Source organism: Scatophagus argus, chromosome 1, assembly GCF_020382885.2.
Source record: "Scatophagus argus isolate fScaArg1 chromosome 1, fScaArg1.pri, whole genome shotgun sequence".
Classification (NCBI taxonomy): domain Eukaryota; kingdom Metazoa; phylum Chordata; class Actinopteri; family Scatophagidae; genus Scatophagus; species Scatophagus argus.
The window spans coordinates 25,639,923-25,659,425 of NC_058493.1; the positions used below are offsets into that span (position 1 = coordinate 25,639,923).

General features: G+C 38.1%; 2 protein-coding genes across 3 annotated transcripts; one reads left to right on the plus strand and one right to left on the minus strand.

Annotated features, from left to right (window-relative positions):
• Positions 1–381: 381 nt before the first annotated feature.
• Positions 382–10,255, minus strand: LOC124062189 (APAF1 interacting protein). 2 transcript variants are annotated; one of them, XM_046394791.1, is made up of 8 exons: positions 10,128–10,255; positions 6,849–6,917; positions 5,728–5,828; positions 4,127–4,175; positions 3,887–4,004; positions 3,079–3,214; positions 1,039–1,206; positions 382–876 (listed from the first exon to the last, which is right to left on the minus strand). In XM_046394791.1, exons 2-8 carry the CDS (start codon positions 6,912–6,914, stop codon positions 777–779), a joined length of 738 nt encoding a protein of 245 aa, XP_046250747.1. In that variant the 5' UTR covers positions 6,915–6,917; positions 10,128–10,255; the 3' UTR covers positions 382–776. The 2 variants fall into 2 exon arrangements, with proteins under 2 accessions (XP_046250747.1, XP_046250754.1); XM_046394798.1 differs by having other exon boundaries at positions 3,887–4,000; positions 10,128–10,211.
• Positions 10,256–15,110: 4,855 nt separating this feature from the next.
• On the plus strand, positions 15,111–18,485 carry LOC124062214. Its single transcript, XM_046394833.1, has 5 exons — positions 15,111–15,277; positions 16,613–17,089; positions 17,176–17,226; positions 17,341–17,419; positions 17,524–18,485. Exons 1-5 carry the CDS (start codon positions 15,205–15,207, stop codon positions 17,699–17,701), a joined length of 858 nt encoding a protein of 285 aa, XP_046250789.1. The 5' UTR covers positions 15,111–15,204; the 3' UTR covers positions 17,702–18,485.
• The last annotated feature ends 1,018 nt before the right edge of the window (positions 18,486–19,503 follow it).

Here is a 19,503-nt window from a genome sequence, read left to right on the forward strand (position 1 = left end):
GTGTAAGAATCTACAGGCATTGTGCAACGCCTGGACCGAATGCACTCGCCCAGTGCTGGAGTGGCGGTTCGGGAATGAAGGATGTCTATAGACACAGCAAGGGCTCCTTTTAGGCAGCAACACAGACTTATTTTCACTGACAGGTGTTTGACAAGATGACCACAGTCATTTAAGTGTGAGCTATGCTTATTAAGCTTGTGGATTATATCTGTTGTCTGTTGCTGAAATATGGCTTCACAAATTCAGAAATGATTTGTAGCGTAAACAAAACATCTGTTATCAGTGTGAGTTGTATTTAAAACAATAAAGAAAACATTTTGAACCTTTTTCAGTTTGGGATTTTTTTTTCACGTTAAAGAAAAATAATTTCTGTGACTCACGTTTTACATCCCTCCATTAATTATTTATTGGTTGAAGCAAATGCATATTTCCACCATTACAGATCAGTTGAAATGCACAGTATGTTCATGCCTGCTGTATGTGGAGACCTTGATTCCAGTGCAGTCAAACTTGAATGGGAAAGCTTTTGAACCTGAGGACAATGATCTGACAGATGCTCACTCATGAGTTGTCCCACAGTGCTTTGCAGCGCACCTGCAGGCGCTTCTGGATCACAGGCATTCAATCTCCTTCAACCCAGAATCTGCCCTTATCATCAAATTTCATCAAATTTGAAGGCGGCTGGCATGAAAGGCAAATGATTACAATCCGCTCTCCTTACTGAACTCCACTGACCTTTCTGGAACAAACGTCTCTTTAAAAGGCACCAGAGAGTGTCAGACTATTCCTTTTTCTTCCATTGGAAGGGCTGCAGGGTCAAGACCACACTGCTTCATCTGGACAGCGATGTCGAACAGGTAGTCGTAACATTCACACCTACAAAATGCAGCAGTAGTTTGAGTGTTGGAGCCGAAAAAATACAACATAAAGAGTTTAGATCTATTGTTTTTGTTAGATATTCCTGCAATACAAGCATATTAATATATTTTCATAAACAAGATCAAAAAGGGTTAATAATACTCAGAAGTAAATGCTCACATAGTCTTGGCTTTTTCCCATGACTCTCCCCAGACATAAACACCATGTCGACGGACGAGCACTGCACACGAGTCTGGGTACTCTTCCATTGCCCGAGCCATCCGGTCTTTCAAATCCTTCTCCTCTGGTGTATTTTCAATAATAGGCACCACCAGGGTGTCATCAAACCTGTGCATATGCAGGTTACAGAACAACAAATTACCCAAAGGCTGTTGACTTTTTGGGAACATAACTTTTGCAATCAGAGATCTGTTAAAAAGATACTGAATAGACAGAGACATGCCTGTTCTCAAAGTCTGACACCATCGTTTGCTGTACAGTAACTCTGATTGTGAGGCAATCAAATCAAAGCAATACAATGGCTGCAAATCAGACATGTCGCTCGGAGTAGAGCCAGTCATCCACCGATCACAGGGTTGGCAGTCAGACCCCCACCTCTTCCTGTAAACGTGTCAAAGTGTGCTCAAACCTCAAATTGCCCCCGATGTCTGGCCAGGACGCTGTGCTTTCCATCAGTGTGCAAGTGTGTGCTTGAACGGGTGAATGAGCGCCAAAAGCTTTGCAAAGCGTGACAGAAACGGGGTCAGCAATTTAGCATGAGAAAAAAAACAAAATCTCAAATGTGAGGATTTGCTGTTATTCTCTGTTGTATCATCAAAGTTGAATATCTTTAGATTTAAGCCTGTCAGTCGGACAAAACAAGCAATCTGAAGTTGTCACCTCAGACCCTTTTCACCATATTTTGACACGGATGGAATGATTATTCAAAGTAACAATTAATGAAAATAATAATCTGTTATTGCTGTAATCCAACAGGCTTCTGACTGCCTCCTTCCCTGCTCTAACCCGAGAGAAACCAGTTAAACCTTTGCCAACATTTCCCTCTTTTTTCTGCTGCCTGGATGGGTAACAAGCAGACTGTCAAATGTTTGAACTGTTAAAATGTAATCCTATCTGGCTTTCTGATCAATGCTAAATTGTGAGGCCCATTTAAATGACTAAAAGTATTATTTTACACAGAATGAAATTACATACACATATTACAGTTAAATGAATGAAATGCTGATTTGATGTTCCAAGATTATGCTTTTCTTAACTGTGGTGAAGGCAATGCTGCGGAAACACGCTGGTTCCCACGGCACAGTTGGCGGCTGCAACTGGTGATGCTGGAAATTTCTGTTGCCAGACTGATCATAAGTGACTGATCATAAACTCCATCATCACTAATTATCATTGGTAGGTAGGTTTTCTTTAATTTTTCTAGACCTTGGAAGATGAGTCACATGAGTTTGAGACACTAATAATCAAAATAAACCTGAATAATGATAGTATTTCTAAAATGGTGAATGTCATCCTCTACTTTCATACATAAGTCTGTGTTGTTGGGCCTCTAGTGGGAGGGAGAAGGTGAACATTCTGATATAGGGACAAATGTTGCTTTGTGATGCACTGCTTTCACTGTTGGGTCAGACAGATTTCCAGATTTTCCAACAAAATTTATATTTAAAACAGCTTGTTCTACTCGAAATGACAAAGTCTGGTTGAGCTGAATTGGTTTGATACCACTGTTTAAGTCTTTCGCATTACGGCCGTAGCCACTGCGATTTTTTGGAGGTAGAAGCAACCATATTTGGACAAGAGATTAGAGATGGGGAGGACATGGACCGGACCTGACTGAGAACCTGAATACTGACTTGGTACAGACTGATCAATCTTTAGGTAGCCATATCTTAAAACATGCCTTGCTTTAATGTATATTTTATTCTAACTGGGATCATAATTTACATAATGAACATTGTGATGTATTGAAGAAGATTTGAAACTAGAATCAGAGATGAGTTAACATCACCTAAACAACAATATTTCAAGTTAAAGCAAGTAAAAACAGTTTGAGTACAAACATGAGATTGAACAGAGTATGATCTCTACTATGAGTGCAAGACACTTTCATAACCAAGACTTTAGAAACCCCCACTTGAATGCGATATGAAAATGCCTTGGAAACCCTTTGGACCTCACTAATCCTCACTGCTTGATTACCGATAGTTGGTGCCTGAGGTGCCCTTACGTATCCCCTTGATCATCTCCTGGTGTGTTATTCTGAACTCTCTGCCAGGATACAGCAGAGTTGCCATGACAGCAGCCTTGGAGTGGGTGTGTATAACTGCCTCTGCCCCTGTATTTTAGCAAAGGAAAAGCAGGTTTTGAATTTTGAGTGTGGTCTACTGCTACTGTACCAGAGTAGCAGTAAAAAGTAAAGGAAAAAAAAAAGATGATGGAACATCAATGTGCCTTATGCTTCTTTGGTGCAATTTACACAGTGTTAGCACTGGGTTCTAGTTTTAGAGACAAACTGGAAGAACCTTCTTCCCTGGCATAACAGGAAGTACTGATACAGAAATCATCATTTTGGGGTGAAGGATTTCATTTTCATTTTTAATTACAATGCCTTTAGTAAACATCTGTATCTTGTGAGGGTCTGGAACCTCTTTATCTAAAAGCAACATTTCAACAAACCAGAACTTCCATGAGAAACCTTTATTTGTTGAATAACCTCAGTTAAAAGAGAAAACTTTAATAAAAAACATGCTAATAAAGCAGAATGTATTTTAAATCTAGTTGTTAAATAAAAGAAAGCAAAAGAGAAAGAAATGTGTACTTATTTTACTATTAATCTTTTTAAATTGGAAACATCTACATTCAAATAAATCTAGTTTTTGTTTTTTTCAGTTCTTTTCTTTGTGCTGTAGAACACAGAGGATTGGACTCCGTCACAAACAAGACGAGTATATCACTGACTTAATTAAAAAGATGGTGATGTATGTATGAATGTGTTCGAGTGACTCACCTCTCATAGTGTAGGCATTCATAAAAAGCGGCGTACACTGGCTCTTCTTTAATTTCTTCCAGGCAGGTGGACAGCTGATGTCTCTCTCCTCCACGTCACACACAAACATGTCATCTGGCTGAGTAATACAAATGGTTAGGGAGGCACGTCTGAAAACATAACACACTAACACCTATCTGAATCCTGCTAATTCACAGATCTGAGCACACCAACATTTAATTCCGATTAGAACCTGCTCACCTCTATTCTCTCTTTCTGGACGCCTGATGGTGCAATATAGATCTGGTCCCTATAGGTTACACGACAAACAACAGAATATTATTATCATGGGAAAGGATCAAAAACAGTAAAGCAGTTCTTGTAATAGCGATCCCAGGAGTTAGTTTCTCACATCATAATGAAACATCATGGACTTGTGCGACATACAAATAGCTGGATCCTTCGCAGGTTATTTTGTCTTTATCTCAAAGAAATGGAGCTGTGTATGGAGTTGAAATTTTATGGCTTCAGCAAATGTTAAAGATTCATTAATGACAGCATTTCTAGCCATCCATGAAAAGTCCCCTCGGCAATCTTTGTAAGGCCTTCTGCCACAATTTTACATTGACTTTAGTGAGTAATCTTTTTGTTTACTTTCTACAGCCTTGACCAAAAGACCGAATGAAAACAAAAGGATAAAAAGGAAAGAAATCAACCGGTTTTCAGTGTTCAACACACAGCCTGAACTGATGCACTCAAAATTTTACATCAATCATATTTTTGCTTAAATGCAGAGAGGTTTAATGTTTTCCCATAGAAAAGTGGAGGACAGGATAAAGCCATTGTCTCTACCTAACAACAAATGCAAGCACATAAAGGAGTAGCTTATTGATTTTTTTTGTGCAAGGTTTGGTTGAAACCGCCTCAGGCTCTGACTCATTCCTGAGTCAAACCAAAGCTGGTGAGGGAAAAAAAAAAAAAAACGCTTCAAAACTTGAAATTCAGAGCTGCACTCTCAGAAAAGAAAAACACACTCATTAGAATTTTTGTAGAACTGTGTATTAGTCTGAGTACACTACTTTATCTGCATATTACTTAAAGTAGTACATATTTTCATCTGACTTCCTTTATACATATTAAGTGAATAAGTGGTACAGACTTGATTATAATAAAGCATTTTTAGGTTCCTGAGCTGAAAAATTAAAGCACTAATTTATAAAATGGCATCAATCAATCAATCAAGCACACATTTGAAGGAGTAACTCTCTGCATGCCTGACCTACTGCAGTGGACCTTAGAGCTGCTTATGTTCTATCTGAATGTAGAGCAATGAAACACCAGCGTACATGGAGTGGCAGTCAGTACATCTCATTTGGTTTCATCATCTTCCCCTGTTGGCTTACATAAACGTCTGCCATTCCCCATTTCAAACAGAGATTTGCTAATGGGTGGTGCTTTCTTTGTAGCTGCCATCCAAAACAACGCGGTTCAAAGATGTTTGTAATAACCTGTCAAAGCCTTCAGTTTGAATTCTGTTCCATTATGGCAAAACTGTGGCCTTCTGTCTTCACCCTAGATTTACACACATCGTCAAAACCAATATAACTGACCTCACATCAGCCTCCCAGCACTTTTGTCAGACTACAAATGTGGAGAAAAAAACTCCACAACAGAATCAAACTTTAGTTGTGATTGTCAAACATAATGCAAACCCAAAAGTTAAATGAAGGTCACCAAGTGAATTCAGTTTTAGCAGCCTGTGAGAGGGGACAAACAGTCATAAAGTGACTGAGCTTTAAAAAACATGATCATTTTGATCCTTGACCACGATATTCGGCAAGATTTTTAATCTACATACAAACCTCTGTCTCAGACTGATCCCTCCACCCGTTCCCGTCACCCATCCAAGGTGGTAGAAGAGTCGGCATAACTCCGGGATGAGTACACGCGGATGTTCCTTCGCCTATAACAAATGCAAAATGGTTAACTAGCTCATCAAAGCTCAGGTTCAACTCTCTTTACATAAATTAGTGTTATAAATTAAATTACCTCGGACTTCAAATGCAACCGGTGCTTATATTTTCACTACTACTAGAAAAAGTGTGATAATGTACATTATATACAAAAGTATTGGGACACCTGACCATCACACCAGCAGGGACTTTAATGACGTCTCATTCTGAACACACAGACAGCTTTGCAGCTCTAACAGCTTCCACTCTTCTGTGAAGGCTTTCCACAACATGTTGGAGTGTTTCTGTGGGAATTTGTGCCCATTCATGCAGTAGAGCATTTGTGAGGTCACACACTGATGTTGGACCAAAAGGCCTGGCTCACAATCTCCGTTCCAGTTCATCTCAAAGGTGTTGGATGGGGTTGAGGTCAGGGCTCTGTGTGGGCCAGTCAAGTTCTTCCACACCAAACTCATCCAACCATGTCTTTATGGAGCTTTGCTTTGTGCACTGGGGCACAGTCATGTTGAAATAGAAAAGGGCCTTCAACAAACTGTTGCCACAAAGTTGGAAGCATATCATTGTCCAAAATGTCTTGGTGTGCTGAAGCATTAAGATTTCCCTTCACTGGACGTAAGAAGCTGAGCCCAACTCTCCCCATAAAAAAGTGTGCCTGGATATTTTTGTCCATATAGTGTATGTTTCTTATTAATGAAAAATCCCATGAAAAGATCAAAGCCAACAACAAATTGATCCTACTAACACGAACTGCCTCTACAGCCAAAATCTGATTATTCTTTAATTACCATGAACCCACACACTACAGTTCATTTTGGCACAATCCCCCATACACCACCCGTCTCCCTTAAATACTCACTACACCAAATATGTATAAATCCTGAGCCAAAAATTGTCCCAAACAAAAACACTATTAATTCCAGCTTGTGTAATGTTTGCTAAAAGAAGTTACCATCAGCTTGAGGCTATTTGCCATGAAGTGTCAGAGTGTTTATCTGTCATGTTACGCTTGCCTGTTTCTCTGCTGCCTCTTGACCTGCATCTTGGCAGCCACTGCTGGTGCCACACAAAGATGACATCTCCTGTGAGAAACAATCGAGCACATTTAGTGACCATTCACAATGCCATGAGGAGATGTCTGGGAAACGGTTGCAATAACATTGATTTTGGTGTCATATGAGACAAGCTTAGTGCTTTTAAATCACAATGAAAAAGGATTCTGTCAGCGTCATACTTCCTTATTTTGATTTACTCACTGTAATCAGATACTGTTGAGACAAGGCAGGGAAGGATAAGTGAGAACTGATACAAGTTCTCAGTAATTCCTCTCCTCGTTCTGCTCCCACATATCATTTAGGGAGAAGCCTTGAGTTTGAGTGAGATTGTTCCATAATCTCAGACTGCTCTGTTGAATTTCTGTTTAAGCCCTATGGTTACGCAACAAAAAATTCTTACATACGTGACATTTTTAAGGAAGTAAAAGTAACATCATTAATCTTAATCATTAAGATACAAGTAAATAAAAAGTGTACTTATTTCAATGAATATATAGTTACATGTGGATGTCATGGACAAATTAAGCTCCAGGAGACTTAAAATACCTAAATAACATTGAAAACAGCTGAGTGAGTTGCAATGTTTGATTGTTACATGAATGTCCTACATAAAATTAAACCACAACAAAAAAGTGAAAAAGTGAAAAGTTATATTGCACGTCAGAGAGAAATGTAGATCTGCTAAATGCAAAGCACTTCATTTTCATGAGCATGTGAAAGGGATCTTTTTTTCTTTATCTTTTCTTTTTTATAAAGACAATGACAATAGAATAGAATCTTTATTTGTCTGACACCAAAAGATAACAGAAATTTGTCTTCGACGGGGCTCAACATCATCACTAAACACACATATAAGACATTAAAAGACCAAAGATCACATAAACCTGAACTAAAATCGCACACATTGCTACTTTAAAGGACCATTAGTTGAAAAAATTGAAAAAGAATCAACTGTCCAATCCCACGTTAACATCATGCCTTTCACCTTAAAACAGTTTCCTGTGGGCTAGCTAGCTGCAGGGACACTAACACTGACTGAACATTTAGTTACTGACTTTGTGACTGAATGACTGTGGTTTTCAGTGATGGATGATTGCACTACAAGAAGGTACACAAACAGAAGAAGCTTCCAGGCAAAATTCTCAGTGTTGACAGCTACTCAGCATCAGTTAGCCTGTATTGGCTTACAGTAAACAATGACTAGTTTAATGAGGAGGACAAACTAGTTTAATAAATGGCTGCAAGGTAGATAGCTAACACTGCCTGGAGGGTTGAATATGAGATTACAGGATGGATGGATTTGCAAACATTTTTGTTGTTATCAACTGTCATTTCTCTTCTGACAACAACAGCAAAATGCTACATTTTAGAAAATAACACTCAGATAAGAACTAATATGAGTGTCCTGCTTTAACTCTAAGTTTTTTTTATTTAACTGAAAAAGGAACTGGAAAAGTTGAAGTAGTAATGTTATACTTTATACTACACTTTTTCACTACAATAAAAGTATACAGAAAAATAAACACGTTATTATTATTTCTTTGTTAAATTTGTTTTCATTTAGGCATTTTACATCTTCTATATCAACTGAATCAACACTGTTTCTAATCCATATCTTTAGCTTCTTCATTCATTTTGGGTGAGCGAAGTTTGCATTTCCTTTCAAATATATAATAATACAGACCAAGATGACTAGATTTACAGCACACAGCTTTAATGAGAAGCTACTTTATTTATTTTATTTTTTTATTATTTTTGGTCATGGTTGATGATGTTTTACCTCATCTCTGGAGTTACTGTTCAAGTCAGCAACCATATTTAATTGAAAATTAAGAAAAAAAGTATGAGGATGCAATTTTTTATTGCAACAAAAGGTTACATCAGGTGACTTCATTTAATTGTGTGACTTTCTGTTTTGGTGAAATCATCTGCTGCATTCTTGGCTCTGGGTTGGAATGAAAATGTGTTACATAACAAATTTACAAAGTAAAACTGGAATCTGTGACTAGATGTGAGAAGAAGTGAATCTTTAAGCTTTTCCTACAATTTTGTCATTTGTTTATCTTATTCCTTTGTATCCATATGGCATGCACAATAAGCGTACTGCCGTGTATTTTAGGACATTAATCATGATTGATAGAAATGATAGACATTTTTCACTACTTTTTATCTTTTCATAGATGAAATGCCTAATTGAGCAATTGATAAGCAGAAATATAAATAATAATAATTATAAGATGAACTGTATGACAATGTATAATGTAACTTTTATCTTTCACTCATGGAAGGCAAAGGTTGTATTAGATTTGCACTTTACTAAGAAATAAGATCAGCATGTGGAAATTAAGGGTGTGAGGAGCCTTCTGAAGAAAAGCTGAAAAGCTCCTTCTTACTTTTTGGTTTAGGCTTGTTGAAGGTGTCTACAGCAGCACGTCTTATTTTTACAATTTAGGCTGATTGCCATTATGAAACTCTGATGTACCTGCTCTGAATATTCTGAAACATGTCAGCACACACAATACTAGGACGAACAATTCTGTTTCACTAAGGACTTAGTATGCAAATTTTTATTGCAATGAAAGATCACGTGTGGTTATTCCATCAAGAGGCTCTCTGCTTATCAGTGAAATCATCTGCTGTTATCACGGTTTTGCGCTGGAATGAATATGTAGCCTTACAAACTGGCACGTGCCTGGACTGCGATACTCCATTCAGTTGACATATGGTACATGAGGCAAACACAAAGACACTGACTATGTGTGAAACTGTTTTGGTTTAAAGTGAGAAAGAAAAGTGATGGGTGTGTTGATTAGCTGTATAGTTCATAACAAACTGACACGATTGAAATATAATCTTTTAACCTCTAGCTTATTCGTTGACCAAAGCACAAAATGTGGACATTTAGATGTTGCAATTGATTTAGCTATTAGTCGCTCCTCAAAATTACATTAAAAAAAACGAGCAGTCAGTGCTCATTAATGTTACTATCTCAGTTTTGTAGAATGAAAAGGTTTAGTTGTTACCACATTAAAGACAATATAATACGAGCTAAGTTATGTGCAGCTGGTGCTCATGTTACCTCAAGCTAAAACAGCTGCGGCTAACTTGAAATAGTTGGACAAACTTCTAAAATCGGTTCGTTTAGCTTGCAGACAAACCGTGTTGCAGTGTAACTACGGCAGTTTAACCTCTACTCGCATGACCAGTAAAACATGTATACAGAACATGACTACATACCTTGTGTTGTGAAATCAGTCTGTGGTTGAAACAAACGACGTGCAAAAACAAGCTAACGTTAACGGCTCATAGATACACGTGTTACGTCATCAATGTGCGACATCCAAACAGGATACAAGCGAAAATGGTATGGTGGAAGAAGTATTTATTTGTGAGTGAAAGAAGCAATACCAGTCTACAAAATACTTACAAATAAAGGTTCTGCATTTAAAACATGATTAAAACAAAAGTAGCCCAATAGCAATATTGTCAACAAAATGTCCTTTAAGTATTTTAATTTTAAGTAAATAACTTATTATGCAGAGTTACCAGTGTCAGTGTTATATAATTTAGTCACTATCATGCATTAAAGTATAGGGTATTTAAATGTTATAAGGTTTGCTATGTTTTTGTGTAGCCTAGATGCCTAGATTTTGTGTAGGTTTTGAAGAATTAAAGGCCTAGGAAACATTAATCTAAAAAGTAACCAGTAACTACAGTCTAGCTATTATAGAAAAAAGCCTCATGGAGTGAAAAACAACATTTTCTTCTAAAATATTGTTGAGTACTGTATGATATAGCAAAAGATAAGGATCCTCTGGTAAGGTTGAAGTATCTTGATGGGTCAAACAGGCCTACAATGAAAGAATGAATGAACAAATAAATAAACAAATAAATTGGCTTTGTATAGGCACTCTACTCCCCAGCCGGTTTTTTGCTCATTCTGGATTTCTGAAAGTTGTTTTTGGTAGCTGGAGCTGTGTGTAACATTGAGAACAATGCCAAAACAGAGTTAAATACCTTGTATGTGTACACATACAGCTGTTTTAACTCTACTTGCCCAATAAAGCTGATACTGATTCTGACTGTGCTGGTATTTACTCTGTGCAGTGATAATTGTTGAATCTAATCCAATCTAATCTTTTAATTTTATAGTCTTCCTTGAATTTTCTCCTCCAGCACCACCCAAGTCATTAAACGAGTTCCATGTTGTATTCAATCCTGTGTTGTGACCTTGTAAGCTTCTCACTGTCTTGTTTGATAACTTGCTTGTGGGGGGTTTCACATTAGACCTTGCCAGCTGTTTACCTCTAATCCAGTTTAAAAACTATGATCACCCTAACAGAATCATATCTAACATAATTAAGGTTTCCCCTTTCTCAAAAACAACCACTGGTATCATCTTATCCAACACTGCATGTTGACACATACAAGGAAATTGGCTCTCATTGTATGTAGATTTCAGTATACTTGTACACAGAACAAATTCAAATGAAGATATACAGATCACCTCAGATGTGCATAAACACTTTATAGTAGAAATATATATGTGATATACAGGCTGGATAACAAACATAATTCATACAGGTCATATGGTTACATTACACAGTATTTATGGGGCTGTAGTACAAGCTGTGCAAGAGTGCATGGTAGGGCAAGTCATGTGAGAGCAAACACTTACATGATTTCTTGTCAACCTGTGTCGCTTTAAGTAATCTCTGTCTCTGAATGCAGTAAATAGCATAGCACAATAACCTTTCATGAACTACCTTGATGTTGAGCCCATATACAAAAATCTAAAATAAAAATAGTTTGCTTCTGTCGTCATGCAAACATATACTGGACTTGCAACCCATTAACGCAAATGTCATACATGTGACTCTATTCAGATCAAGTCATAGATGTAACGGAGGTTTTTATGTCATGAGAACATGTGCATCCAGTCCGAGCATGTCTGTCTTATCCACTAAAGGATCCCTATCTGGAATGGCCTACAGTTGCTTCATACAGCCACTCCTCCTCACAGCTCTTTGTTTCCTGTTGAAAAGATTCCAAGTCCTATTGCTCATGGGAAAGGGTTACTGCAAAGAATCCTGCTCTGTGGAAATTCCCATTTTGGTCAAACTCTTGCAGATGTGAGTGAGGGTCTGCCTCATGTCAGAGTTCTTTCACAGTAAGAGTCAATTGTCATCAAATTCTCACAGGCTAAAGGTGCTAACCATGAACATAATTGTGTTGGCGTTTACTTGACTACAACTTGTATTTAGTAGGTCTATGAGTCATTTACAGTGGGTCTCTTTGTAACAAATTTGACATGTTGTGTTATGACATGTTGTGATTTTAAAAAGGCCCATTCAGGTAGTATGCTCCCTTGAACCTGTGGGGCAAATCTTGTCGTGTGAAGTTTTGTCAGTGCTGTCAGTGTAAACTGGTGTAAATAAGAAAAGCAGAGTCAAATCTGGAAAGAAAACTTCTGTGTTTTGTTCTGCTTCCTTATCACAATTAGCACAATTAGTTTCAAACTGGTTTCCAGATCTGTATGTTTACAAAGGCTCAAGAAGTCAGCGACATTGTATTATCTTGGCTGTGACAAAATCCAGTCAACTTGGAATTCTCTTTAAATTCAGAACACTAAATGGTATGCTCCAGTCTTTTGTCAAACTGAATTAGCAGCGTAGGCAACAGAAAAGCAAAGTAACACATGTAGCCTAGCAACAGCAATAGATTATCACACAAGTAGTTCAAATGATGGTACTCAAATGAACACTGCTATTAGGTGTGGTAACATGGTGTTTTCATGAATCTGATGCAGAAATGTGCACCTTGAAATGGATATTTGCCTGTGGTAGAAGAGAAGTGGTAAAAGTTATGACTTGTTTCTCCGGATTATTCATGGCAGTCACGGATGTGAGTGCTGTGATGTAAAGGCCGCTGGCCTGAGTTGCATTGTGATTTTAAAATGGAAATATGGTAGCTGTCGCCCTGCTGACATGACCTTGAAAGACCTCATGTTCTGCTGCTTCACAAGTGTTTATCCATTCATAAGAAAATAAGAGTCATTATTGATTCATTTTCATATTATTCAACATTTAAGTTTGCATGATGATAAAACACAGCTGATCTTCATAGTTACGTTTCAGCCTTTTCCTCAAACTATAGATATTGTTTTTAGTGCTCCAAAATCCATCCTATACTGCTTATCCGTCAGGGTCGCAGGGGGTCTGGAGTCTATCCCTACAGCAAGACTGAACTGATTTCCAGTCAGTTGCAGGGCTGACACACAAAGACAGACAACCACACACCTAGGAGCAATATAGAGTAGCCAGTTAACCTAATGTGCATGTTGTTGGGATTGTGGGGGGAAGCCAGAGTACCCAGAGAAAATCCACGCAGGCATAGCAAACTCAGCACAGAAGGGCTCAGACCGGGATTTGAACCTGGAACCCTTTTGTTGTGAAGCAACAGTGCTAAGCACTGCACCACTGCTCTTGCTCCAAAATTTCTATCAGAAAAATATATGTTTTGTGACAATGCAGGTATTACATTGGCAGTATTACCTAGTTTTAATTAAAATGCTTGACCTGTTTGACCGATATTAACATTGTTTGATGAAAAAGCTTTTGTCAAAAATGTCCTTGACCTCCCCATAATTTGCCTAATAGAATTTCACTTTTCTCATAATAATATATTGTGTATACCCTACTCTGTTGGCTACAGAGTCGCTAAACAACCACACCGGGAAAATAATTTGATAAGTGAATCACTAACAGTGTCTAGCCAGAGAAAGCTCACTCTTGCGTGCTTGTGAGCACAAGATTTGTGCTTGAGTCTTGCGGTTATTTCTGTTCCGCATCATAGCTAATACATTGTAAAATTCCATTCTTAACAGTAACAGAAATGAACCTTTTCTGGGTGTGGAATGCAAGACTGGACATGTCTTCACCCACACATGCTGAGTAATTCATGACGACTGTCTCAAATTCATGATCTTGCCAAATTGCTGCAGACTGAAGCTCTGCAGTGACGCATCAATTTCCGTCAAATAACAGCGAATCACAACAGTCAGTGTATACAGTACACATTGCCTGCAGGGAGATGATACTGAGATGAGTTTGACAAAATCGGTCTGTCGAAGTCCAAATTTATGTAGTCTTGAAAAAAGAGCAAGAGTGAAGATACTTGATGTGCTGAAATATTTCTTACGTGATGTGGGAGGGGTGGAAGACAGAAATGATAAGGAAGTTCTGATGAGAAAAGGAGTGTTGTTTCATACATCTCCACAACCGCACATAATTCATCATGTGTCTGACTGACATGTTGAGCCATTTCCAACACATTTCCCCAACTGTCTCCCAACATTATTTTCTTTTTTTACTTCCGTGAATACAATTTCACACAGCATGGAGAGAACTGCCACTATATTCCCCATGAATAAACTGCTAGTTGAACAGTTCATCACAAACTGTTGCATTTATTCATTTATTTTGTGTGTTTCTAACCTGTCTTACCTGACATGAACTGATAAATTTCTTCTCTTATCCACTTTTTTCAGTTTTCTCCTCTGGAGTACATGGCTTTTATTCAAGTGTTTCTCTTTGTTTGTTTTTGTGTTTATCTTCTATCAGCAGTCGTATCCATGTATTTACATCTTGCTGCTGACTGTCATGCAAGGTCAAGTATATTTGGAGGTGTATATTCCCTGAATATACACTTGCCTATTGTACATAAATACATTTCTTACTTTCATGCTGAACCAATTGCCAGCAGTTTTGGCATATTAGATGTCAAACAGTCAGATATTACAAGTGTAATTTTATTTTAAAACTGTAATTTTACATTCTTTTGCAGCATAAATCAAAATGAAATGGCGGCAGAAGCTTTGTTGGTTTCTTTATATCATTTAGCCTTATAGATGGTGTTTGTTGTAACGTGATTTTGCATTAGACAGATCTGAATGATTAGTGGAACTTATTGCTCATCCTTTTCCAGCAAAAAGAAGCTAGAAATCAATCAATCAACTTCCTAAACTACTGGAATGTCTTTTTAATTTTCTTAGTTGTTTATGGGTTCTGTCTGAGGAAGAGGGAGGATAAGCGTGAGAAAGTGTATAAGGAAGAGGGTGTGATCACAGGTGCACCAACCCCCCTGTCTTTGTGTGTCACCTGTTATTGTAGTACTAAAGTAACACCTACCTGCCGCTATGTATAAAAGGCAACGAAATGATTCATCTGCTTCATATTCAGTTCACTGTGCCAAATACTTCTAGTTCACTAACCGTTAACTACTTCAGTCTGTGGCTCCATCACAACTTTCTGGAATGAAGATGATGAATTTTCTTTTTGGGGTTATTCTCGGACTTGTTACTGTTGTCCACTCAACACCTATTCATAGTAAGTGAAAGTCCTTTTTCTTAGTTCTCATAAACTAACATTTTATATTTTAGCTGAAGATGTGTGTGACTGTATTAGCAGTGATGTTGTCTTTGAGGACCAAACTGTAAAATTAAGAACAAAAAACAGATGAAACTGATGGAAAATTAAAGTGGCAAAGCGAAACCTCTGGAGTCAAGAGGTCGCAGTCATGGGTTTTGTAGTCTAACAAATGCAATAATTCTTTGGCACAGACTTCTGAAATTTCAATAATTCCCATGGTGTCCTTTTTCTTACCCCGTGAGTCAGCACTTTCCCTCTCCGCCTTAGATGCTCTTTATGTTTCAGGTCTAACTCTCTCTGTAGGAATACAAGAGTATTATTTCATGCAGGTTTCACTGGCACCTTCAGATTACACACAGAGATCATTGTAAAATGTCCTGAGCTGCTCCAGGAGGTGCATTAATGCGCATTTCTTCAGTAAGGTGAAACCCAAGATCAGCAAAGAGCTGTTACACAAGTTTGGGCAAACGGTAACTTCATAAGGGACAGCAGAGCTGAACGTGACTGGGCAGAAATGGAAAGCAAAGATGTGCGACTTGATTCTTAGGCTTTTTATTGTACCCTTTTAACCCTTTATTGACTTAAATGAGATTTTAAAGATTTTTGCTTATTATGATAATTTCAGGGTATTACAAATTTAAAAGGACAAAGGTTTGCTTAGCTAGCTTGGGTCAGTGGTTTCCAATCATCAGGCCCCTCCAAGTGGTCACGGGGTGAGTAATAAGGTATAAAGAAGAAGAAAGAAATTCCGCCACAAAAAATTGTATTGATTTGACTATTCTCTAATCTTCACTTTAAAATGAAAAAGGCACACACACACACACACACACATGATTATCACATATGATTATGCAGGGAGTTGGAAAACAATGAATAGTTGCAATAATTATATGACAAACCACATTGCCTACTTTATTGCTTCCGCCTCATTAATGGCACAAAAGCCTGATAATGGCTTCCTTCCAACTAAAACAGTGAAAAAGAACAGTCATGGTTTACTCTGTTTGTAGTGGGTGTGTCAAAAGTTATGCTTTGATGGATCTGCCTCTCTTTTGTTAGCCCACTCATACATGATTAGTCAGCCAAGTTAATTATTATTGCTTCTCACCACACCTCATCAAAGGGGACCACAACACAAGTTTATACAAGAATTTAGGGCGAAGTACATAAGCCCTGTGTGGTTGATTTGTAATACAGAACGAAAGCTTGGTAACTTTCCTTTCTGGTCATGTCGGGGCTGGTAGGTAAACACTTAAGATGACCTGTGAATTTTTCCATTTTTCTTTGTCCTAGCTATGACCCAGGATGAGGTTTACAGAGAAGCCATAACGGACGGGTACCTCATCAATCACGTTTTTCTAACCTCTTTCACAACTGAATCACCCAAAAGAGATGTGACCATTCAAACATCCCAGCAGCCATCCTCTAAGTCCGAAGAGAGTGACATGAACGAGGGCAGTGGCAGTGGGGACACCGCGACGTCCTTTCTCCAACCTGAAGTTAAAAAGTTTGCAGCCACAACTCTGGAAGTTTCACATGATCAGAGCTCTGCCTCCATACTGTTGCCAAGGGACACTGATGAAGGGTCTGGAGATGCAGGGATTCTTTCCCAGTACCTCACTACAAGTTCCAGTATGACCGCTACGTCAAGCACAGGAACTGACGCTGCACCAAAACTCCCGTTTGATGAAGGCTCAGGATCAGTCTTAGAGAGTGACATTCGCATTGAAAGCCGAATGGGGGTTTTCAATGCTCCATCACAAGATAAAGGTGAATATACTATATCTGCCCCAACAGTTGTGTCTTCAGTCATTATTATATTGTGCTTATTATTTATTATGGTTTTCTGTTCCTAGTTCAAGAATTTCAGCCTTCGTCACCCCAGAACGCAGAACACGGTACACCAGGTGAGTCCAGAAAGAAAAAGGGCAAAAAAGCATTTAATAAATCACATTTCTGCATGAATAATCTCCTGTTTAAGACAATCCCTCTCATTAACACCTACTGTGCCATATCCGCAGGTTGGATTATCATCGTTGGTTTTGTTGTTGGTCTCGCAGCACTGGTAATACTCTGTGTTGCCATCGCTACCAGAGACAAGTAAGAATTAAATATAAGAAAAACAATGATATTTTTATTTATATTTTTATATTATTTACTATTGTGAACATAGAATTAAATGGTCACGGTTTTTGATTGCGCAGGTGGAAGGGACCAAAACAAGCCACCCAGCTAGAGACCAAAACTAACTCCTCAAACCAGCAGAGGGAGCTGGAGATGGAGACTTTCCTGCACAAAGACAAGCCCAAGGAGAATGGAAAGGTGGCAGAGTACACAGTCATTCCCCTGGATGAGTTTCCAGGGAATTATTCATCACACTGAGGTTCAGAAAGAGACCCTCTGGAGGCTTGAAACTCATCACAGAACCGGACTGAAGCAGATGAATTTGATCAGAGGAACAAAACAGTCGAGGCTGTTGAGCTAAAGATTTCTGTGAAGTTTCACAGCTCTGGGCCCAGTCTGAACAAGAATCATGGCCAGGTTTTTCTATCTGACTTTCAAACGCTTTCTATCATAACACGTAACACATCACATACTTACTTTCGAACTGCACCAATATTTTGGCTAATGTATTTATTGCCATATTAATTCTTACATTAACTGTAATACAAAAATGGCCAAGTAAGATGCACAAATGTCGTTTATTTCAAACAGAGCCGAAAAGTCTTTACAGTGTTTTATTTCTTATTTCATTTCATTGTAAATAATTTATATTTTCATAACTAACAGGTCTGTTAGTGACAAAAAACGTCCTGTGTGGTGAATTTCTTCTTTTTAAGTGTCTTTGTTGTAATATTATTTTAAATCTCTATTCACTAATATTATTCAACACTGTGTTGTAGATTGTAACTTATTTTAAGTCACTCTGTATTCCCCACATTTATTGTGGAAGCTCTGTACTGAACAGTGCTCAACCCGCTAACTGAGAAGCCTCTCTTGACAACCTATGCAGCACTTCAGCTGAAGTGACATTCACTTACTGAATGTTCATATGCTGTATCACATCCGCCCTGTGAGAAATAAACACAACGGCAGCTCATCAATAAACATTTATTTGTTTCCATTCATGTTTACACACAAGTATTAAAACATTTACAGACTTTCAGTCCATTTGTCTGACAGATATTTTTTGTGCACTGTTGTAGTTTATTTAGAAGAAGTGACTTTAATCCCGCCTGCATTTACTCAGTCAAAGTCAAAAGGAGTTTTGCATTGTAATGAATGTCAGACAGAGGGACAACGTCAACCACGTTCTTGGACCAGTATGTGCATGGAATCAAAAAAAATAATTAAAATAAAGATAGAAAATATAAGTTTTTATTATCTAAAGATTGTACAATTTCATATGTTCATAGAAAACACTTGCTACACTTGGCTAAGCACATATTCCTATGCAGATCAAGGCCCAATAACAAATGAAATAGGTGGAAAACTGATGTAATGAATTATTGGATAGTGTGCTTTTCACATAAATCAGGGTATTCTGATAATAACTGAGGAAGACTCCCTTCCATTTTAAAGGAAGTCTTTGCTTGTGCCAAACACGTGGTGGCTTGCTGAAGTCACACAATATGTAGACATATTGTAGCTGCCAACACCAATATTCCACGCACACACAACTTCTGTAAAGGTCTACTGTGCAGGACTTAGGGGCAGAAATGGGCCATAATGGGTCCTTTTCCACTGCCATGTCCCATACTGTGTTCCTACAGTAACCCAGAATGGAGAAACCAAACACTGGCTCTAGACAGGGCCTTTCCTGCTTTTTGCTTTTTTAGCACTTTTTTAGCCAGTGCCGGGCAAAGTGAGACGAGGGGCGTTCAGATGGTTGCAATCTGTGACCATGCCTCTAGGTGCCACTAAACTTTACACAGCGGACCTTTAACACGCTCATAAATGACATTCACTCATTAAACAAGTGCGAAACATTGGGCTTTCTTCCGTGACAACCATCGGGAGAGCAGCAGTTTCTCTTAAAAATGGAAAAGATGAATGCATTGTTTGTAAATAAATAATCCTAAATTCACAACCTATTGAAACAAGTGGCCCATAAAAGGAAAATTGAACTAATATTGTTACATATATATTTATAGTTATAGCCTTTATAGAAACCTTTAGCATAG